The sequence below is a fragment of the Marmota marmota genome, unplaced genomic scaffold (genome assembly GCF_001458135.2).
Source record: "Marmota marmota marmota unplaced genomic scaffold, marMar, whole genome shotgun sequence".
NCBI lineage: Eukaryota > Metazoa > Chordata > Mammalia > Rodentia > Sciuridae > Marmota > Marmota marmota.
In genome coordinates this window covers 15,442,260-15,466,120 of record NW_026000185.1, presented here as the reverse complement: position 1 = coordinate 15,466,120, position 23,861 = coordinate 15,442,260, and the positions used below count along the sequence as shown (strand labels likewise).

General features: G+C 41.9%; 2 protein-coding genes across 5 annotated transcripts in view; both read right to left on the bottom strand.

The window, feature by feature from the left end:
• The window catches only part of Otoa (otoancorin), a 76,325-nt gene extending 62,188 nt beyond the window's left edge, over window positions 1-14,137 (bottom strand). The window contains exons 1-6 of the mRNA XM_048789646.1: window positions 13,857-14,137; window positions 4,824-4,905; window positions 4,463-4,491; window positions 4,340-4,370; window positions 4,192-4,219; window positions 2,484-2,571 (exon numbers count right to left, since the gene is read on the bottom strand). Coding sequence (XP_048645603.1) covers window positions 2,484-2,571; window positions 4,192-4,219; window positions 4,340-4,370; window positions 4,463-4,491; window positions 4,824-4,878 — 231 coding nt within the window. The 5' untranslated portion in view covers window positions 4,879-4,905; window positions 13,857-14,137. The remainder of the gene's footprint in view (window positions 1-2,483; window positions 2,572-4,191; window positions 4,220-4,339; window positions 4,371-4,462; window positions 4,492-4,823; window positions 4,906-13,856) is intronic.
• Window positions 14,138-23,029: 8,892 nt separating this feature from the next.
• Mettl9 (methyltransferase like 9) overlaps window positions 23,030-23,861 on the bottom strand; it is a 41,567-nt gene continuing 40,735 nt past the window's right edge. For 3 of the 4 annotated variants that reach the window (XM_048789644.1, XM_048789645.1, XM_015491161.1), the window contains exon 5: window positions 23,030-23,732. In XM_048789644.1, coding sequence (XP_048645601.1) covers window positions 23,527-23,732 — 206 coding nt within the window. In that variant the 3' untranslated portion in view covers window positions 23,030-23,526. The remainder of the gene's footprint in view (window positions 23,733-23,861) is intronic. The other variant, XM_015491163.2, reaches the window with a different exon arrangement.

Genomic DNA, 23,861 nt, shown 5'->3' with positions numbered 1-23,861 from the left:
CAGGCCCCCGGCAGCTGCTCACTCACCACAGGTCCTGCCAGCCTTATTTCCCCACTCCCTGGCCTGCCTGGTCCCTGCAGGTGATGGAGGTTTGGAGTCAAGAGCAGCTGGTCTCTGTGCAGAAAGGTGAGTATCCCTAGATGCACTGCTGCCCAAACCTAGGCCAGCAGCAGCACTGGGCAAAATCCAGGCGGTGAACAAACATCCATGGTGTCCCCTGCAGGGCAAGGAGAGAGGCCACCAGTTTCTCCTGAAAGACATTTCCTATGCAATCTGGAGAATTACTTTCTAAATCTCTTTAAACAGACGTACTCTAGGAAGGGCAGTATGTGTGATGTGGACAAAACCTTGACCTGAACCCCCACAACCCATGTGCAAATCTCCACCTTGACACCTTCTTGTCATAAGGCCTGGGATACACTAGGTAATTAGGATTGCAGGGAAAAACAGAGAATGCTGAGTTAAATTTAAATTTCAGATAAAGAGAAAAAAAAATTTAGTGTAGGTTTATCTCAAAAATTGTATAGGCTACACTCATAATTTTAAAATTACTCATTATTAATCTGAAATTCAAATTTAACTGGACATCCTGTGTTTGCAACACTACCTCCGGGCCTCAGTTTTCTATCTGGAAAATAGAGACCATGGCAGGACTTACCATGTAGGGCTGTGAAGAGGATTAGGTAGCGTGTACAGTGTTTTCAACAGTACCTAGCACGAGTTAGTGCCCCCTGCTCTTTTCTGTCTGGAATGAACTGAATAGTGATTGACTTAGCATCTCTCCCCCTAGAATGGAGGCCCCACATTGGGGGGTAACATGACTGTCTCATCTCCACTGAGCTCCCAGTGTCTAAAACAGAGACTGGCAGAAAGAGGATGCTAAGTCGGTGCTGAGTGAATCAATGAATGTGTACATGGAAAGAAAAGCGATGCACCCATGCATTAGGGTCAAACAGATGCACCTCGTGATGCACCTCACTACCAGAGAGAAAGGAAGGAAGCAGGATTTCTGTTTAGTGGCCATGTCTGACAAAAGCAGATGTCACGTGGGAGGAGCCAATGGTTCACAACCTACTCTCTGGGTGTAGTTGATGGACATTTTCGTTTTTCTTAAAACGTAAATAAAATAAAAGGAACTTCTTTATTTGTTGGCCAATGATGGGAATGATTTCTTTGCTAAACTGGGAAATCGTTTGGGAATACTGAAAGAATACTTCCTCAAGGGTGTGCTATCCACAGTGCAACGGTGAAGACCCAACACGCCACACTAACACTCATGCCATTCTGTCCGGTTCTCCACAGTCTCCACCGTTCCCTATTGCTCCCCAAGGCAAATATCCACTGCTTCTATCAACATGCTTGTGTTGGCTGCTTTCGAGATAGTAGACTCAAAAGAGAAGAAGACTATTTCTTGGAACCCTGATTGGAACACTGATAATTATAACCCAAATATCCATTCTCCCTGCAGTGGTTTGCCCCCCAATTATTTATGTGCTGGATGCTTTTTTCCCACTGGAGTAAGAGGTAGAGTTTAGAGCAGGTCATTGGGGCACTATCCTCAGAAAAAAAAACTGATGTCATTTTCAAGGGACCCTCATTAGTCCTAATGAGAGGTTTATTATAAAGGAGTGACCCTAATTCCTGAATCAAGGCTTCTTGTCTTGCCATGTGATCTCTCCCTCTCATACCTGTTTCTGTCATGGTGGTGCCATCCACCATGAGGTGACACAGGCAAAGGAGCCCTTGCAAGAGTTGACACCATGCTGTTTGGACTTTAAGCCTGAAATTGAGTAAAGCAGACTTCTTCTCTTTATAAAGTTCCCAGGTTCAGGTATTTTGTTATAGTAATGGAAAGCTGACTAATACATTTCCATATTCTTCTTATCATAGAATACCTCAAGATTTAACTGGGTGTATGGCTTCTTTGCAGGAAGATGTGACTATGGCATCTGAGCCAATACAGTAGAAACAGAAGGAATTGTACAACTTGCAAGTCACATCCTTAGACAAGAAGATGCTCACCCTTCACTTTCTCTTTCGATCCCTCTTCCCTGGTGGGGGAAGGTGTTTCAACCATGGGGGCAACCACTTCTTAGGGGGTGACCAACCAAAAAGACAAAAAGATCTTGGGGTCTTGAGTGGTCTTTTGAAAAAGAGTAACCCCTCCTCTCTAAATTTCCCACTTAACTCTGGAGAAATAAACTCAATATGTTATAAAGAAAGAAACTAAAATTGTGTGAGCTGCTGTAACTTGGGGTCAGCTTGTTATAGAAGCTTACTTAGCCATTGTCACCAAAGGTGAGAAGATGAAAGCAAGACAAACGAGCTTGTGTTACGCTTCAAGAAAAACTGGACAGAACACTCTTCTTGTGGAAGCAAAGACTGTCTTGACATATGACCCAATTCTCCAACTTTCCTGGCCCCTGAGTTTGCAAGCAGTGAGCACTGAGAGCAGAGCATAAAGATGGGACTCAGATACTCACCTGCAGGCTGGGGATGGTGAAGGCAACATTCCGTGAATTCAGATAGGCCAGCACTCTGTGGGACAGGTCTGCCGTCCACGCGTGGGAGCTTTGGTCAAAGACGGATGGGAGAAAATCAAAGTGACAGGTCCCCCTACAAGCAGCTCTGCACCAGCCATGTGCATAGGGGACAGGCACTCAGAGAGCATGGTGGGAACCAGCCAGGGATGCTATCAACTTTGTGCTTGGAAGTTGGAGATGCTTTAATCTGCATGGTGACAGCAGAGTTTCCAGTCCTGGGAATCTCCTGGGGTCCTAGTGTCTCAATGGTGATTGTCAAGTTCTGAGCTGGATGCAATATTCTAATTCCCATGACAATTCACTTAAATAGATTACAGTCTGCATAGAGTGACTTGGAGCGATTCCTTCCTACATTAAGTTTAAAAAGCAGAGGCTGGGTGCACACACCCCCACACACACCCCAGCATCCAAGGCTACAATAGCAGAGTTGAGCGCACAGGCCCCAAGCGTGGATTTGCATCCTGGGCGCCAGTACTTAGTTGTGCAGCCTTAGGCAACGTGTTGAATATCTGTGAGCCTCCCATTCCCTTTCTATGAAATATGGCTAACAATTGTGAGGATTAAATTTGTTCATGTATGTAAAGTGCTTAAAAGAGCACCTCACCCATAATAAATGCTCACAGTTAGACTTTTTTTGTGGTGGTGTTGGTTGCTTTGGTGCTGGGGGTGGAGACCAGAACTCTGTAGCTCTACTACTGAGCTATGCCCATAGGCCCAACGATAGCCTTTTATAATCCCTTTTTTTTTTTTTGGTACTGAGGATTGAACTCAGAAGCACTCACCCACTGAGCCACATCCCCAACCCTGTTTTGTATTTTATTTAGAGACAGGGTCTCACTTAGTTGCTTAGCGCCTCACTTTTTCTGAGGCTGGCTTTGAACCTTCGATCCTCCTGCCTCAGCCTCCCAAACCACTGAGATTACAGGCGTGAGCCACTACACCCAGCAATAATCCCATTTTTGTTACAGATAAATAGATGAATGGATAGATAGATAAATTCATCAATCAATCAATTAATTAAAATTTTAGCCTGAGAGAATATATCCAGGATCATGGATTGTAGTTGTCTTAGAGAGAAGAATGTTTACGGGGGATCATTCACTTTGACTCTATTGGGTGTGCCTGACTTGGGCCCCCCATTTCTTCTCCATCCAAGTAGTCGTCCTATGAAAATCATTTGTTCATTTTCACCTTTCAACTGAACCCTCTGGCTCCCTGTCCCATGTCCCCAGTATTTAGGGCATACAGTGAAGGGAATGGCCTGGAGCCAGATGCTGGGGTCACATCCATCTCTGCCACTTCCCAGCTGTGTGGCCTTATTCACCCTCCCTGGGCCTGGGTTTCATTATTGTGTCCAGATGTGCCTCACAGGGCACTGTGAGGACAGATGTGTTTCTAGGCACCAGCACTTGGACAGCACCCACTACCTCAAAAGCACTCCATAAAGTCTGGGTCTTTAACGCTACAGCAGAGGAGGAGGAACAAATGTTTGTGGGACAAGAGTGTCGAGTTTAAAACACTCGTGCATTGGCTGACAGTTTTTGCAAAGAGCATGCATCACGTTTGACCATGAAGAGACTTCCTCTAGGAATTATTATTTTTTAAAAAATCAATTCCATCCCTTTCCCTCCCCGCTAGGGCAGGTTACCTTTGAAACTGTATGAGATCCAGCAATGCTACAATGGGAATAAAACGAAAAGACAACTTTAAAAGGAATCTTTCCAGAGAGATCACAGCCACATTCCGTTTGAAATTCTCAGAAGACGGCAATTGGGAGACGGGTATGGGGACATTACCATTCAGATAGCTTCCCTCTATTATCTCCTCCTAAAAGGCAAAGAGATAACATCAAGTAGAACATTCAAAAGTTGTCAGTTCCAGGAGAGGGGATTTGGATTAAAAGAAAGTGGAACACTCACCGCCATCTTTTGCAACAATGGATGCAGATCTGTAAGAAAGCCATTGAATGTGTAACCAGAATTGAATTGCATGACCTTCAAGAATATAAATATAGGGTAGGAGAAGAGGGGGGGGGAACCAGGCGTGAAGGAAATTTTTATTGAATTTTAATTATATCTCTGCCCAGTGTGGGAAAAAAAAAAAAAACTGGTTTGAAAAACCTGAGGATCTTACACACACACACACACACACACACACATGCACACACACAAAATCACCCCCCAAAACACCTTAAGGCATCATGTACCTAAGCGGGTCTGTCCCACTATGTTCCCCAAGATGCACAGAAGCCCAGAAGGTGATTCCTCCCTCCAGACTCACCCGTCTCACTTGCCACTCCACGAATCAGAAAAAGGACCAGGAGGAGGGAGGACATCCTGGGTTCCAGAGGCCTCTTCCTCTACTGAACACAAGCAGAGAAGATGGAGGTCTGTTGTAGTCAGCTTTGGGTCACTGTGACCAAGAGACCCGACAAGAACAATCTTAGAGGAAGAAAAGTTCATTTGGGGGCTCCTGGTCTCAGAGGTCTCAGTCCACAGATGGCCAACTCCATTGATCTGGGCCCAAGGTGAGGCAGAAAAATCATGGTGGAAAAGTGTGGAGGAGGAAAGCAGCTCAGGACAAGGCAATCAGGAAGGGAGGGGGAGAGAGATAGAGAGCTCCATTCACCAGGGACAAAATATAAACCCCAAAGGCACGCCCCAGCCACCTACTTCCTCCAGCCTCACCCTATGATTGCCGACAGATACCACCCAGTGAGTCCACATTAGTGGATTAATCCACTAGTTAGGTTAAGGGTCACATAACCCAATCACTTCACCTCTGAAAATTCTTGCATTGTCTCACACATGAGCTTTTAGGGGACATCTCCTATCCAAATCATAACAAGGTTTGTTTGTTTCTTTTTTAAATATATTTAAGAACATTCAGAAGACGAAAGGAAACAAGTAGACTCAGAATCCCTTGAAGTGCTTTTTTTAATAATTTAAAACTTTCCGACTATTTTGCTCCACTTGAACCCCTATCCCAGTCTAAGACACAGTCATCTCTCCTTGGTGACAAGGGTCTGGTTACATTCTTACCACCACTCCCCATATCATTGATTCCAGGGAAGAGAAGTGGATAAAAGCATACTTATATCTCCCATGGGATTTATATCCAGAACATATTTTTTTAAAAACTCTTACAATTAAAGAACAAGAAGAAAAATCAACAAATGAGAAAAAGATATAAAGTTAAACTTCTTTAAAAATAGACAAATAACTGTCCAAGAAAGCACGCAAAAGGTTATCATTGCATTTGTTCACAAGAACATGTGCATTAAACCTAAATAAGGCCACTACAGACTCAGGATGACTGATAATTAAGATTGACAATATCAAGTGTTGAGAATGGGATGGAGCAACAGGAACGCTCATAAATTGCTGATACGAGAAACTGGTGGTGTCTTATAAAATTAAATATTCCATACTGTATGATCAAGGAATTCCCTTCCTAATAATTCAAGAGAAATGAAAACATGTCCAAACAAAGATCTGTTTGGCTTCATTCATTTGTAGTCAAAAATTGGAAACAACTCAGATATCCAACAACAGGAGAAAGGTTAAAGATGGAATCTTCACTCAATGGGATACCAATGGGCAGTGCAAAAGGAATTAGTTAGAATTTTGAGTCCAACTATGATGGAGTGATTGGCAGTGGATAAATAACCTTGCCTTGAAGAATTAGAAAACCAACCAAAAATATGTGACACAAAGGTTCTCACACATTGGCCAGCAGGTGGCACAATACGGGGATCCTCAAGAGACAGGAAACAAAGCAGAGCCCTGTCCTTGCCGGGGGTCCTCAGACCACATAAGAGGGGGATGCAAACAGCCTGGAAGTCTCATTGAGCCGAGGAGGCAAAGCAGGAGTTCAGGGAAACCACGGCAGCTAGATTCACAGGCAAGAATCCTCCACAAGGAGAGAGGTGCACAGAGAGAAAGTTCTGGAGGCCTGAAGAAGGGTCCCTTGAGTCTTTGGCTGAATATTGATCTGTCTACACACAAGAAACCACCTGAGACTAGAGGACCAAAACCACCAATGGGCAAAACAATCCTTAGAACACACACGGCACTGAGTGGGAAAATCTCCAAATACGTTGGGCCTCAAGAACAGGCCTCAGAGAAGGCTGAAACGCCATGTTGGCTTCCTGGAGTTGACACTGTACTGTAGTATATACTTATATACTTCCTTACACTACATAAGATGTAACCACTGGGGGACATGGGGTGAAGGGTACATAGAACTTCCTCGTATATATGGTTTTTGTAACGTTCTGTAAAATCTATAAGTATTTCAAATACAAGCAATTCAGTTTCAATTCTAAGCAACCAAAGGGGAAAAGCATATTATATACATAGGAAAAGGAATAGGGATATTGGCAACAATATAAATGATCATTAAAACCCTATGCTGAGCCCGTCCCAAAAGAACATATTTCATGTTCGGGAAAGTCTCAGGCAAAATAATCTGCAATCACAGAAAACAAAGGTGTTCCTGGGATGTTCCTGGGGTGTTCCTAGGGCATGGAGGCAGGAGTTTATGGCAAAAGGGCATAAGGGAACTATTGGGGCTTATGAAAATTTCTATATTTTGATTGTGGTGGGAATTACACAGATACCAACATTTATTAAATCTCATTGAACTATATGCTTAAATCAGTGCTTTTGATCATGTGCCAATTATACCTCACAGAAGCTGATATCAGAAAAGAAAGGGGCTGGGGGTGTTGCTCAATGGGAGCGTGCTTGCCTGTTATACAGAAGGTCCTGGGTTCAGCTCTAGCATGGAGGGAGAGAGAAACAGAGTGAAAGGGAAAAAAGAATGAACTATGGAGCCAGACCACCAGGTTTGAATCCACTTACTGCCACTTACTAGCTGGGTCATGTTGAGAAAGTTGCTTAACCTCTCTGTGCTTCAATTTCCCCATCTGTAAAAGGAGGTTAATAATAGTACCCACATCATAACATCCTATGAAGATAAAATGAGTTAATAATACAAAGTCACTTAGAACAGAGCCTTACTCAAAGTAAGCTTTAGGTGTGGGTTTTTTTCCAAATAAGCCAGATTGCTGTTTTCAAAATTCAAATCTATTTATGTCACCCTCCTTCCTTTTACCCTCAGGATAGAGCCCCAATTTTTTTTTTCAATGACCTTATCACCCACCTGCTTACCCTTCACTCCCCCAGGCTCCTGCTCAGGGCATCTTTCTGTCCCTCTAAGATGCTACTTCTCCCCAGATCAAGGTCCTCTGGGAAGACTCTGCCTCTCCCTCTTTGCCTGACTAATCTCAACTCATTACACACCTCAAGGCTCCGATGAAGCTTTTCCCTGAATCCTCGAGGCCAAGACAATTAGCCAGAATAAAAAGCCAGTGCTTCTCTTCTATAGCACCAAGCACAACTGTAACACATATTTATATCCGTGTAATTATTCCACGCGCTCACTCATCAAATATTTATTGCATGCCACTGCGCAGCCGGCACTTTTCTAGACTCCAAGGATACAGCAGTTTGCAAAACTAAGTCCCCGATGGGGTGAGCAGGAAATAAATAGATAATCAAATAACTCTATTATGTCAGAAAGAGATGACGGCATCAGAGAAAGAGAAAACAGGGAGGAGGAGACAAACAGTGAAGGAGTGGGGCCCTCGAGGAAATAACATGGTCAGGGGAGATCTAAGAACAGGAGGGAATGAGCACAGGGATATCTGAGGAAGGAAAGTTCTAGAAAGAACCAAAAAAATACAATAATGCAAAGGCCCTGACGTTAGGAAGATGGTTTGCATGTTATTTAATAAATCGTGTGTGGGTGGGGACAGTAGGAGATGGGGTTGGGGGAGAATCAGGAGGAGCAGATCTTTTCAGCCAGTGTAGACATCGGAACTTGGTCTAGGAAGCACGTGGGAGCCCCTGAGGGGCTGTGAGAGCCAAAGCAGTGGACTCCTCCGGCTTTTATTTTAACTGGATCAAGCACCCTGATGACCGTGTCAGGAATACCCCAGACGGGGATCCTGGCTACCACAGGGAGAACTGTGACTTGGCAGTGGTCAGAAGTGACTGGACCCAGGGATATTGCAAAGGTGGAGCTGACAGAGAATGAAAGAAAGTTGCACTTATAGCTGCCGCCCAGGATCGGGGCCTCAGTGTGTGAAAAGATGGCCGACCAGGAAAACCAGGGAGTTACACGTTCAGGGGAAAGGCCCCCGAGCTGCAGGCTGGGCCTGCTAGGCTTGAGGTCCTGGTAAGCACATGGGTGAGACGGCCCGTGGGCAAGCTGGAGTTTGAGCCTGTTTAGGGGAGAGACCCAGACAGAAGTTATCTAGGCAGGGTATCCAGGGTGTTTTAAACCCACAGCACGGGATGAGATCTCCAAACCATGAGTGTAAGGAGAAACGGGGTGATATCTGAGGACAGACCCAGGTCTGTCCTGCAAACTCGGGGCTGAAAAACTGCCCAGAACAAACAGACTAGTTCCTTCAGCACAGATATGGAAGAGAAAGAGACACTACAAAGTTGAAAGAAAACAGCTTGAGATTTATCAGTCACTTGTAGCATATGGATGCAACTCGGATACTGTTCAAATATGACATTAAAATAACAAAAAAATACGAAACAGTTGGGGGAATCAAACCAGGTATTTAAAGATGTTAAAAAATCATTGTTAATATTTTTTAATCTGATAATGAACCTATGGGGGGGGGTTTGTTGTTTTTTTTTTAGTTGTCGATGGGCCTTTATTTTTATTTATTTGAGATTCGAACCCAGGGCGCCTCACAAGTGCCAGACAAGCGCTCTACCACTGAGCCACAACCCCAGCCCTGGTTCTATTTTTAAAGAAGTCCTTGTCTTTTAAAAAAGGGATCGGCAAACTATGGCATGGACTAAATTTAAACAGCCACCTGATTCTGTTTAGGTAAAGAAGCTGCCATAGTTTCATGTCACACGTCCCCCAAAGGCCTGTGTGTTAAAGGCTTGGTTCCCAGGGTGACCAATTGGGAGGTTGTGGAACCTTTGGTGGGTGAGCCTTGTGGGATGTCCTTAGGTCATTGAGGGTGTGCCCTTAAAGGGGATCATGAAACCCTGCCCTTTCCTCTTTCTCTTGATGACAGAAAGAACAAAAAAATACAATAATGCAAAGGCCTTGTATGATGAGGTGATCAGATTTGCTCTGCCATGACACCCTGCCTCACCAGATGCCCAAAGCAACAGAACTGTCATGGACTGGAACCTCCAAAACTGTGAGCCGAAATAAACCTTTTCTCTTTATAAATTAATTATCTCAGGTATTTCATTATATCGATGGAGAGCTGACTAACACACAAATGGTTTTTACATTGTTCAAATGGTTAAAAGAATCAAAAGAGTAATATTTCTTGACACATAAACATTTCACTTGTGAAGTTTAAATTTTAGTGTCCCTGAAGTTTTATTGGAACCTACCTGTGCTCGCTCATTTAAGTACCTACCATCTGTGGCTGCTTTTACACTGCAGTGGTAAAGTCGAGTAGGTTTTGCGACAGAGATTTTGTGGTCCAGCCTATATTTAAGCCCTCAACACTGGATGCCCTGATAATACTTCAAAAGTGCACCCCTGTTATCCACAGATCACCCCCGACATGGCCCATCTACATAAGGTTCACAGTCTCTCGATAGCGCCATTCAGTAGATCAAGCCTCTAACACCTGGACCAGTGGGAGAGATTCAATATCCAAAACCACAAGTATTTACTATCTCTTCCTTCACCAGAAAGAAAAATTTTTTTGCCGACCCATCATTTTGAGCTGCATACTTATTTATTTACAGAAAAAAATGATGTGATGTTTGGGATCGCCTCCAAAATAATACTGGAGGGAGGTATAGCTGGAACAAGATCGGCCCCGGGTTGACAGTTATTGAAGCTGGATGACGGGCAAATGGGAGCTCATTATATTCTTATACAGTCGTGTTCCATGTAAGGATGTCTCCGTCAACCGCAGCCCCCAGATCCAGTGTTGGTCCGATGTGATTATAATGCAGCCGAAAAATTGCCATCTCCCAGTGACATAAAGTCGCTCCATCTATTACCCGTTGAGTCTGTGCTGATGCTGGTTCAAACAAACCACTCTGCTGCCAGACCTAGAGAGGAACAGCACGTACAGCCGACACTTGACAATAAAAGAGTCTGTACTGGTTTATGTATTTACTATGCTGACTTTGATCATCATTTTAGGGCATACTCCTACTTCTTTGTTTTTAAATAGTTGACTGTGAAACAGGGTGCTGTTATGTCGTAGCCTCATACATCTGGGGTGGACTCCACCTCTGGATTCCAAGAGGCCACGTGCTCCGACTGTCATTGAGCAGGGCATGCCTCTGTCTACCTTTGTGCATGTTTGGATGTTTGTGTTTGGTGCTGGAGATCAAAGTCAGAGCCTTAGGCATGCTAGGCAAGAGCTTTACTACAGAGAAGTACCCCCAATCCCCTGAAATTTTCTACATGACAGTTTTTTAAAGGAAAAGCAAAACAACAGAGACTGTGTGTGTGTGTGTGTGTGTGTGTTGGTTGGTTTTTTTTTTTTTAAATAAAAGCAGTTGGGTAGATGGAGAGGAAATAGCAAAGTGATCTGTGAGGAGTGGCAGGGGAGCACCGGGTAAGGGTGGTATCTTTGAGGCAAAGAGGAGGCTACAAAGAGCCAACGGAGGAGCCAGTGGGACAAACGCAAGGAAGGGTGCTTTGCATCAGTGGACTCCCAGGGGGACCAAGTCCCGGTTAAGCCATCGCATCCTCTTTCAGTATTAATGGGAACTTTTGGGGTACCAAAGGAAACCCCATAATGCACACCCAAGGTCTCTTGAAATTATTTTGTAGACAAAATAGCGCAGGTTACCTTGATATTGCCTAACTTGTAGGTCAGTGGATTATTTCCCTCTCAGGGAACCTCCCCTGCCAGCTTTGGGAACAGTTAGACTCATTTCCTTGCCCCGGGCAAAATCAGACTTTGGAAACCTCCAGACCCCCAAAGCCAGTGCATTCTTAGAGGTTTTGCAAGAACTGATCCCAGCGCACTTGGCAGCTCATTCAATGCCACCAGTGCAGCAACAGAGCTGGTATATTCAATGCTGATGAGAACCTCCTGGGTTTGGGTCTTTGGGGGATCCAGGGAACCTCTGGCTCTCTTTGCTCCCTTCCCTTTGGTCAGCTGCCCTGGAGCACTGGCCTCTTTCACAGTTCTCCAGTTCCCCAGACAATGAGGCTTCTTGTGCTTCTGGCTGCAGTCTCCCAGTGAACTCTACAGAGAGGTTTACGATTACTGATCCAAATGCCCCACTTTCGGCTGCGCATATTGTCTTCGTTCCAATGAAACCTCAGCCCATCGCCAGTTTGGGATTTGGTTTTCATGAAAAGCCCTTTGGGTCACTCTCTTGAAGGAGATTAGCCAAAAGGATTGGAATGTCTGGGCAGGGCAATGGCGATGGCAGGGTCCATAGATTTCTCCAGAGCCCTGCCCCTTCCCCACCAAAGAGCGCCCCCAACAGGTGGCAATCAGACAAGCAGAGAGTCCTTCCGTGAAACCTAAAATTAAAATGGCAATAACCCAAACCTGAAACGAACAGGGCTTCCTGAGAAGCAGTGAGTGTTTGATGAGTAGGGTGATCAACTGTCCCGCCTGCCCTGGGACCAAGGAGTCTCCCAGCACACCGAGCTTTGCGTTTTAAAACCAGAAATTCCCAGGTAAATCAGGACGTGTTGGGTCGACCAGGCATTTCTTCTTTTATGAAATCTGCAAAAATGCTAGGAGGTTTCCCCAATGCTGGGACATCCCATCCAAGACACAAACCAACAACTCACAGTTCCACGGAGTTCCACGCCACATGCAGATGTGCAGAAACCAGTTGAGAGAGTTTTCACCAAAATAAATAAATAAACAAAAAGATACCATTTCGTGGCAATTAATGCAAAATAGGGAAACACATCTGTCTTGTAGAATGGCCCCTGATCTAAGTGGATTTTAAGTACTTGGTGTTAGAACGGCCCAGCTTGCAGAGTTGGAGAGGTCAAGGGGATGGTCACTTTATGAGACTCTAGACACAGCCATTCTTACCCTCCCTCAGCCTCAGGAGAGCAATGGAAGGCTTTGGATTCAATGATGAAAGAAAGGAGACAGAGGAGGAAACCCGTCTCACTGTGCATACTCCATGGGCTGGACCTGGTGTGAGTCCTCCCTGTCACTCTTTCTATCAGCCCTCGGGGGTTTACTTTGCTGCATTTCACAGATGAGTTCCGTGGACATGCAAAAGTCATAGAGCACCCCAATTAGAGTGTGTTCCAAAGCAGGCTTGTCAGATTGCCTAGTATTCGTGATACTAGCAACCATTTAATGAGAGGGAACCACGCATGTACACACTCTGCCTACATTGTCTCACTTAAGTCCTGCAGAATCTTTGTGACAAATACTACCATCATCCTATTTCAGAAAGGAAGAAGCCATTTCTTAGACGTCAAGTGATCTGCCCAAGGTCACACAGCTACAGTAGCAGATCCAGGTGGCACCCAGAGCTAAATGATTCCAAGGGCTTGGCGCAGTGTTCTCCAGCCTCTTTGCTCATCAGCCCTCAACCTCAGGTAGTTATTGGCACTCCAGGATTAGAAAGTGCCAGCTTTAATCTGGACCATCCATTAGTAGCTGTGTGCTGCTGGGCAAATTCCTTAACATCTCTGAGCTGGCATCTCTTCTTCTGTACAATGCAGATGGCATTCGTACCTCCTTCACAAAGACTGTGTAAACATTTTTAAAGTTCGTGCATTTATGCAATGCATACTTAGTGCTGCTTGTTTTCTTGCATTTTCAAATTTCTTCCTCACAAAAGTCATAAAGTAGGTTATCATCATATTCCTTATATGTAAAATGTGTAAAGAACTAAGCCCAGCACTGGCACATATAAGAAATCAAGGAAATAATAGCTATTATTATTGATGCTATCGTTTTTGCCGCAGGTATTATTACAAGGTTGCCATCATCATCATCATCATCATCATCATCATCATCATCATCAATCATCATCATGAGTTCCTCGAATTTTCACCATGCCCTTTGGACTCCTAAAACCCCTGCCTTGCACTTTGCCTACGCTCCTTCAATCTCTGTCCACCCCCTCAATTTCACCCCCCCCCCATCCCTCACCCCTGTCTCTAGTACATCTGTGTCTCTTCCTTGAAAAAAAACAGGAGCCAGTCCCCAGCTCGCGAACTTAGCACCCTGCGCTGTGCCGCGCCGCGTCCCCAGCGCTTTGCCCGGTGGGGGGTCCTCCTCTGGGACCCCGCGCGCCTCACCTGCAGTGCCGGGCTCCCCCGCTGCACTGGATCAGCGGGCAGGCAGCTCCGGGCGGGACCGCGGGACACACCTGGGTGGAGCAGCGCCAGCTTGAGGCTCTGCGACCTCCTCCCTGCAGAACCTGGGCTCCGGGAGAAGGTCCCCACCTGGGACTTTCTACCTGGACCCTAAACCAGCCGGGCGCACAACAGGCGTGGACAAAAGCATCAGGCACAGCACGGGAGGCAGGAGCCTGGGCAGCGCCTAAGGCTTATCCACCAATTATAGTGGAGCGGCTTGATTTGGATCCGGACTCAAACAAAGGATTAAAAATCACAAGGGGAGCAATGTGACCATTAGAAGTTAAAGGGATGGATTTTTGTAATTGTAATGGAGGCTTTCTTTTTTAAGAGTCCCTTTTACAGATATGCTTTTACAAAACTGAAACGATAGGCTCTCTAGCATGTGCTTGGAAATAGTGGGGATCAAAGAGTGGTGGCGGGTGGCTGAAACAAGATTGGCCAAGTGTTGATAATTGCTGAAGCCGAGCGAGGAGGATTCTTATTACCTTTTATTCTTTTTGATGTGCTTGGAATTTTCCATAATAAAAAATATTTGTAATAGACCAATAACACACACGCAAGGAGAGGGTAAAGGAGAGAGAGGAGAGGGAGGGGGAGGGAAGGAGAGAGCGCTTAAGTGCCCACCAAATAAAAAATTATGAAATAGTACAATACACCAACTCTATGGATTAAACAGCCATTAAAATGGTCATTTAAGGTTAGGGGTGTAGCTTAGTAGCAAAGCATGTGCCTAGCGTATGGGTACCAAGGCACTCGGTTCAATCCCCAGCACCAAAAAAAAAAAAAAGTCTTTTAACAAAAAGCATATAATAGAAATAATAGAAACACAAGGAAATAATTTTATAGCCAAAACAAAAAAAAAAATCAAATATAAAATGTGTGAGCTTTTATTAAAATGGAAAGGAAATGCATTAAAATAATAGATTTTGCCTGGTGAGATTATGCATAACTCTTTTGCATCTCACTTAGTGAAATATAATAGTGGAGCCTAGAGATTTTCTTGCAATCCTTCCTATTTAATCCTTCCTATTTAACATCTTAATACCTGTGGCTTTTAATAGAAATTACTGAAATACCAAATGCTGACACCAATTTGTCAGTGGCAAAATTAAAACATTCTCTTCAGAAATGACCAACCACCAACCATGGAGCTGTTCTTGCCTGCTGAGAGTTACCTATATACTCTAGGTCCAGCATCCCCCAAAACATCCCTTTTGTCTCAAAGTCTTGCTTTAGTGCTTTATCCTCAAGTCCAAATGATGGGAAATGCCTTTATCAATTTTTGATTTGGAAAATAGGCTACCTCTGAGTCTCACATGATTCATCTTGGAAAAATAAAAAGTATCTTTTCATTTTTTACATATTTTTGGGCCTGCCTAGCACATGCAAAGTCCTGAGTTCCATCCCCAACACTTCAAAAAAATACATAAATAAAAAAATAACCTAGGCATATGATTTTATAAATGTTGTATTAAAACAATTTTGTAAATGGGTGTACACATACATGCATTTTAAAGTATAGAAGAGCACACAGAACAAAAAATAATGGTACCTTCAGAGTTATGGGGTAGGTAAAGCTTTTTTCACTTTGTTCTTTTTGCCTGTATTTTCTATTTTTTCTATAATGAACATGTTATTTGTAATGCAAATACCAGCAATTTCATGATCAGTCATAGCCATCTTATAAATAACTTATTGTTTATTGTTATTGTTTATACAAAGTGGCAAAATCAAGTGCTGGAAAACCTATTTTGTTCTGCTCAGTCTCAGTGGTTCATTCCTGTAGTCACAGCTACTAGGAAGACTGAGGCAAAAAGATCACTTGAACCCTGGAGTTCAAGGCCAAGTTGGACACCACTGTGAGACCTCATCTCAAAAAATAAATAAACCAGGGGAAACTGGGGTTGTAGCTCAGTGGTAGGGTACTCACCTAGCATGTGTGAGGCACTGAGTTTGATCCTCAGCACCATATACAAATAAATAAAGGTATTGTGTCCACCTAAAACTAAAAACTATTTAAAACTATATTTTAAATAAATAAATAAACCAATGTTCTTTATTGAATCCTGAACAGAATATAAGAAAAGAGCATTCAGGCATTTTATCTGTTAATTATTTTCTCTTAAGAAGAGCATATAAGACACCACAATTTTACATGGTCATTTATTTGGGCAAAAACATCTTTACTTTTCATTTTACATGTATTGAAAAGTAATTTTAAAGTGACTTTGTAATGAAAACATGTTATGTAATTTATGGGAATGAAATGACTCTCAAATCCAGAGGGAATCTTAAGTTCTAGTTATGTAATAATATTCTCCCAATTCTCCAAAGTATAAAATTTCATAGAGAAAAAGTATTTTGTCCTCAGTGAATACTGACTCCAATTCAGTGATACCAATACAGATAGGAAGCTACAAAACACACACTTTACTAGTAAATGAAGCCAAATACCCTACAAATTGTACTATAAAAACAAATAATACACTAATCATAGGGAATGGTAAATCAAAACCATGATACCATCTCACACCTATTAAGATGGCTACTATTCAAAACACAAAATAAGTGTTGGCAGGGCTGGGGGTGTGGCTCAGTGGTAGAGCACTTGCCCAAGCATGCACAAGGCCTGGATTCCATATCCAGCACAAAGCGGGTGGGAGGAGACAAGGATATGGAGAAATTGGAAATCTTGTGCACTGTTGGTGAGAAAGTAAAATGGTACAGTCTTTGTGGAAAACAGTATGGTGGTTCCTCAAAAGATTAAAAATAGAATTGCCATATGACCCAGCAGTCCCCCTTTGGGGAATCTCCCTAAAATAAGTAAAAGCAGGATCTCGAAGAAATGCACGTACACTTGTGCTACATCAACATTATTCACAGTAGCTGAAACATGGAAGCAACTCAAGCGTCTAACAGTGGATGAACAGATAAACAAAACGTGGGACATACGTATCATTGACTATACAGCCTTAAAGGGGAATTCTGACACGTGCTATGATAAGGATGCATCCTGAGGACATCATGCTTGGTAAAATGAGCCAGTCACAAAAAGACAAATGCTGTGTGATTCCACTCACACAAGGTACTTAGAAGAGTCCACCAGAAAGCTGAACAGCAGTTGGTAGGGCCTGGCAGCAGGAGAAATGGAGAGTTTTTGTTTAATATAGTTGCAGTTTGCCAAGATGAAGAATCCTATAGTTGGGTGGTGGGAATGGTTATACAATATAAATGTGCTTAACATCTCTGAAAAGCCTCAATTAAAATGGTTACTTTTTATGTTACTAATTTTACCACACTAGAAGTTAGAATTCGAAAACAAATGATGGCACTTTCAGTGAGCACTAATAATTTAAATAGGAGACAATTAAATTGAATATGGTATCCTAATTGGATACTAGATCCAAAAAAGGTTATCAGTGGTAAAACTGGCAAAATCCCAATAGTCCAGAGTTTAATAGTCCTGTACCAATGTTAATTTTTTTAGTTTTGAGAAACATACCATAGTTAAATAAACTGGTAACACTAGGGAAACCTAGTTAAAGGCTATACAGGAACTGATTCCATAAATCTGAAATTATTCCAAAATAAGTTTACTTTAGAAAGTCAGATACAACTTAGTTAGAATTACTCCTATGTAGAAGACAACCAAATATAATAGAAAAATTGATAAAGCAAGTAGTAAAACATGAATGCCTGTATAATTGTAGCACGAGATTTCTTTTCTTTTCTTTCTTCTTTTTTTTTTTTTTTTTTAATGTAGCAGAAAAGCCCAACTTTATTCTGTGGTCCTAAACACAGTGCACACACATATAACACTGTGACGACACTGACTGAGCGGGTGCAGATGGAGAGGCACAGCAGCAGCAGTCTGTACACTACTGAAATTACCCTGCTATAGACTGGCATCAGGGTGGTGTCCCTTTCTCATGTTAAATGGAACCCTCCATGGCAACCACCAAGTAATATCAATGAGACATTCCCAAAATGAGAGGTAAGGGAATTAAAATGCTTCACTACAAACATCAACTGAATAGAAATGAAGATAGTTGTATAACGACATAAGTCACATTGAATCAAAACTTATCCTGCTCTCCTTTCAAGGACGCAAACCACACCAAACCAAGAGTCCACCCAACTCTTGTTATAAGATGGCAAGCCAGGCTGAACCGTGAGCTCATCCAGCCCCTTAGCACCTAATCTTAGGTAATCACACCATGAAATGTCATTTCTCAAAAAAAGACCTTATTCTTAGGTGTGTAGTTTTGATCCTACACCTGTCTTCAGGGGTTATAATTTAATCCGTAACACTCCCTGGTCCTTTTTATCTGAGAGATTTTAGCAATAGGTGTTGAATGTTGTCCTGTAATTATTCCACGTCAATTTATACAATCATGTCTGTCATGTGAGCTTTTCCTAGTCCCCTAGCTTTTCTTTTTCTTTTAAAACTATTTACAAAAAGTTTTATTCTACTACTTCTTATCTTCAAACATATGAAACACTTCTAAATATATAGATGGAGTAGATATTCCATATAAGAAGCTATCCGCTGGGGCTGGGGTTGTGGCTCGGCAGTACAGTGCTCGCCTCGCACGTGTGTGGCCCTGGATTCAATCCTCAGCACCACATAAAAATAAATGAAATAAAAGTATTGTGTCCAACTACAACTAAAAAATAAATATTTTAAAAAAGAACCTGTCCAGTATGCACACAGCACTAGTAAATAAAATAAATAAAAGTATTGTGTCCAACTACAATTAAAAAATAAATATTAAAAAAAAGAACCTGTCCACTATGCACACAGCACTATTAAATAAAATTGCACACATAGCAACAGTTATATTCTCAGGTATCTTCTAGTATGACAATTTTGTCCTTGATCCTTTCCCTCCTCATTTTTTTCTACTTTCAGTCCAGTGGACAAGTATGGGCATAGTAATGCTTAAAGATAGTTTAACCAATTCATATCCAAAAGTCAGTTTCAGAGGACAAGCTTTCCTATGAATTTCAATACAAAATGTGCTAATTTTATTAAGTACCATCAACCTCTTTGACATCTAGAGACTGGATGTTGCAAATTTGGGACTTACTTGTCCATTATAATACACAGCAAAACAAGATGCATAAAACATACAGAAAACTGATGTCTGAAAATGTCCACTCACGGACATACTACCTTTTGAAATTGCTTCCCTCTCACCTCCTCCACATCATTCCACATCACTGGACAAGTACAGATAGAACTATACTATTTGCCAAGGTGGTTTAACAGTTCCATTCCCAAAAGACAATATTTCATGTGAATTTTAGCAAAAAGATATTTACAAAGTGATATTTTACTATCTCTACATTTAACATACCTTGGGCACTTCTAAACATCTAGACAGACTAGATGTTTCAAGTAAGGACTCACTGTGTCCACTATGTACACAACAGTTTTGAATAAACTGCACACATGTAACAATAGTTCTAATTTGAAAATGTCTTTAAAATATGAGCATTCTGGCCTTCCTTCACTGACCCAGTGGGCTACTATGCTAAATTTTTCAGAAGACAATCTTTCCTAGGAATTTTAACACAAAACATACAAAATTTGTTGACTAATCCCATTTTTATCATACATTGGAAATCTCTTTAACACCTAAAATGATTAGATGTAGACTGAGACTCGTTTGCCCTTTGTATACACTATGTACACAGCAAAGTAAAACAAACCCACAGACATAAGGAACAAGTCTTATCTCATCGTAAGCACACTGGCAGGGTACTCCTGAGGACCAGCACACAACTGGGGGTTCAGCAGGAGGTTGGCTATTGCCCCCTCCCCACCAAAAAAAATTCATAAGAATTTTAACAAAAAGAAATTTACAAAATGTGTTCTATTTTACCACTTCTACTTTTAACATATTCCAGGCACTTTAGAACATCTAGAAAGTCTAGATATTTTTAAAAAATACTTAGCATTTATAACTATATACAGTAATGAAGAATAAAATGTATACACAAAACAATGGTTATAATAGGAGAATGTCTTATACATAAAACCCATCTGGCACAGGAGCTCCTTCTTGTCACAAAGTCCTCTCCATGTCTTTCTAACTCACTGAACAAACATGGACAAGTGCTCCTAGAGGTGGCCTAACAGATCAATTTCAAAGTCACTTCCAGAAGAAACTTCTGATTTTTTAATGGGCATTTACAAGACATCATTTCTAACTCTATCATCCAGTCTTTAAATTTAGAATGTCCAGATGTAGCAAAAATTTTAGAAGGTTGGGAGGCAAGTTGAGAGCAGCACCTTTTTCATATGCTATACATTGGGCTTTTACATAGGACCAGTACATCTTCCCAAAGGGTGCTGGGCATTTCCAAGTGGTCAATTATGGTATGTTCCTCTACCTTTATTTTCTTTTTGGCAGAAGGCACACCAACTGCCTGAGAGCCACTAACTGTTCCACCTGTCCTTGTCAGGGCTTTGCTCACCTTCCATAAGGCCTTTCTTTACCTTGGGGGACAAGGTGCAAGTGTGTCGGGCTGAGGTGCAATTTCACGGGTAGAATTGCTGGTCTCATGGGCTGAAGTAGGGTCTCACAGAACGAGCCGGCGTGCTGCATGGTTGTGGAGGGCTCATGGGTATTCCAAATTCCAATCTGATGGTGTGATTGTAAAGTTATCAGAAATCTATACTTCAAAGTTTTTTCCATCCTTTACACGAACCTCCTTGAAGACACAGCAGTTTAAGATCATAGTTGCTTGACAAAGGACTTTCAGAAAAAGCACAGGAGTAAAGAAATTAACTGGGAACAGCAAGGTTTGGCATGGCATGGTTAAAGATCTGGTGGAATCCATTACAACTGCACATGAGATTCTTCTTTACCTTTGTTCACTGCTGCTTGGCTGTTGTCTCAGAATCCATTAGCTGCAAACAGACTGAATTCTACTCTTTTTAGTTTCTGAGTGTGTTTTTCTTCATGTAGATCACAAATGTTTCTTAGGTGTGGATATGGTGTAAACTTATATCTTTGGTAAGTGGGTTGTTCAATTTGTGAGCATCCTAGTTGGTTTAGTTAATTATGACCGCATTTTGTGCTCTGTGAACTCCCAGACTACTGATTCACACATCCATGGGATATAACATAATCTGGGGGTACTTAGGCATTTGAACAAATGCTGCAGGTCATATTAGCCACCACATACGCATGATGAAAATGCTACTATTGTTAGAGGAAAGACTGTGGACCACCTTTATCACTAACCAAATGACGGGAGGCACTGATATAAATATCTTGCTTCATTACAAAGCTAGTACTACTGTACTCAGAATGAAGTAAAAACAAAGATGTCTGGAAACACCCAAGTTTTACTTTGTTGCCCAACAGAGCCCACTTTCTGTTACACACATCAACTATATAAAAATTTATCCAACAGGATGAGAGAAATTACAGAAATTTAACCACTCCACTCACGGGAGAAATGACTAAGGGCATTGTGACTTCTTTTCTTCCCTTCTCTGAAATCAGCAGTCTGAACACTCTAGGGGTTTACAATACAGGAGGAAGGAGCCAGGACTCACAGGTGCAGCCGGCATCCCTTTCCCTTGCCCTATAGGGTCAAGTGGCTACCTCTTCTTCATTTCTCTACCACAACTTTAACTTGATATCAAGAACTTTACACAAGAAATGGTGCAGACAAGGCAGCTTTATTATACTTTGCAGGGGAAAAGAGTCCATTTAGGGAAGAAAAAAAGTGATTAACACTCCTAAGCAACACTGCCATCTAGTGGAATTGTGACGCACCACCAGGACTTTTAAGACCAGACAGAAATGTGAGTGCATTCAGGTTTCAACTTTCAGGGCAGAATGGCACCTTTTAACAACTTGGTCCTCAGAGAAGCTAAGATTTTGAGAAACGATTTTTATCTTTAAAATGCATAAATGTATGTAATTCCTCTGCTTTCCTGGGTAAAGAATGATTTGTGTTTTCTTTTAATAGGCCATCAAATTAATTCTCAAAGTACTATCTTAAAACAGCAACCCCTGATTATGACAGTTTAAAAAAGAAGCAAATCTCCAATGTATAAGAACTACATTGGGTTTACTCATTTCCTCTATTTTCACAATCTAGGTTGCAAAATATCTGTACTTCACTTTTTCTAATTCCTGGAAGAAATCATTAGAACACACCAATAACAATTTTGCATAAATCACGTAACCCAATTCTTATTATGACTGCACAATAATAGTGGAAGATATTGGTGGGAGAATGTGGGAATGCTGCTCCTAATGAACAAAAAAGTAATTCATCTCAAGGCTTTAAATCTCCTTTATACCAGGTGTTGCAGTTAATGTGTTGATTTGATGACTTCTATGAGTACGTATATGAGAATACTTAATGAAACACCTGGATGAAAAATGAAGTAACGTTGTGAGAATAACATATTGTTAATATCCACAATCTCAAATGGCATCTCTGTTATTACTGAGATTTTAGGATCTGTGTTAAGTGCTGTGATCTTTGGAATATCCACAATGGTTATTGATCTTGCTAATGAGTTCCACTATCACAATATTTCTAGGTTTATGGTCAGAGGCATTCATGGATTCTAGAATGCATGTCTGACATGGTATTCAGCAAACCATACCCTTGGCAAATAATAAACTCAGTTAAGGATTCTAGAAAGAACAAAGCTTAGGGGAGGAGGTATACAAGTATTAAGTAAGTAGTTGAATTAAAACATTTTTAGGTTGCATTATTAGTAAATACAATAGAAAGTTTCAACTCTGAGAACCTAAGATGACCCAGAAAACCAAGTTATACACGTGGGGTATAAGCTAGCCCAAAGCCAGAACCAAGGAGTCTGTACTTTTCAAAGCAGCACTGACTAGGGTGAGTCTTTGGGGGTACCTAGACAGCCTGGTGTTCACTGAGACCTGCATCCTCCCCCGGCCCCCCGTCTGAAGCCTTCCTTCACCACATACCCAGGTTGTCAGCATCTTTCACATAATGCTACTATTTGGGGACTCCTGAAGCCAAAGTAGTTAAAAACACACACACACACACACACACACACACACGGGAAGCCTTGTAGTAACTCAAACATGATGCCAAAGTCATCTCCAAAAAAAGTTTATTAGCATGATTAAAAACATTTTCTTGAATAACAGAGTTTCTAAACATGAAAGAATATCAGTGGCTATACCTTACAACCAATATTTGGAATTCAATGGACAGCTTTATTGCCAGTCTTCATTTTATTAAAAACAATCCGTTTATTGGCTCCATGAAGTCATGACTATTGCTTTGTCTGGGAATGAGTCCCAACTGCAATTAAGTATAAAAAATATCTTCCATCATAACTGGAGTGTGACCTGCATTGAAGAACAGCTCTAACTGAGTAAAGAGTTGATAAAAATCCAGAGTTGGGTTTTTGTTTTTTAAAAACATTCCTTTTACACACTACAAAGAAATAATTAGTATTTTGGCTTTTTAAATTCCTACATGATATTTAGAATGGCCGTCCCCAAAGGTCCTCCCATCACATAACTGTGAACCCTCTTCTGGAGGGTAGATCCTGGGGCAGACTCTGCAGACTCTGGCCTCCATGAGTCTATACTGGTCTGAGAACAAAGACAGCATCATCCAGAACATAGTAGTCATTATACATGTCACCTTCGCACAGGTATGGCAGTCTGGTGAAAGCTTCGATAACAAAACCAGCTTTTCTGAACACCTCAGGCAGGCTATTCACTTGTTCTTCCCAATTCTGTCCCTTGATTTCCAAAATTTCTGATGGTTTCTCCCACTTGCCACCTACTAAAACAAATAAAAACATTAAGTTAAATTCTTGAACAAATGAGTTTCCTAGGACCTGGTATGTTCCAAGCATGGGACGTGTGGATGAGTCAGCTCCTTCTTACTCCCAGCACCCCCTGAGAAGGGTGG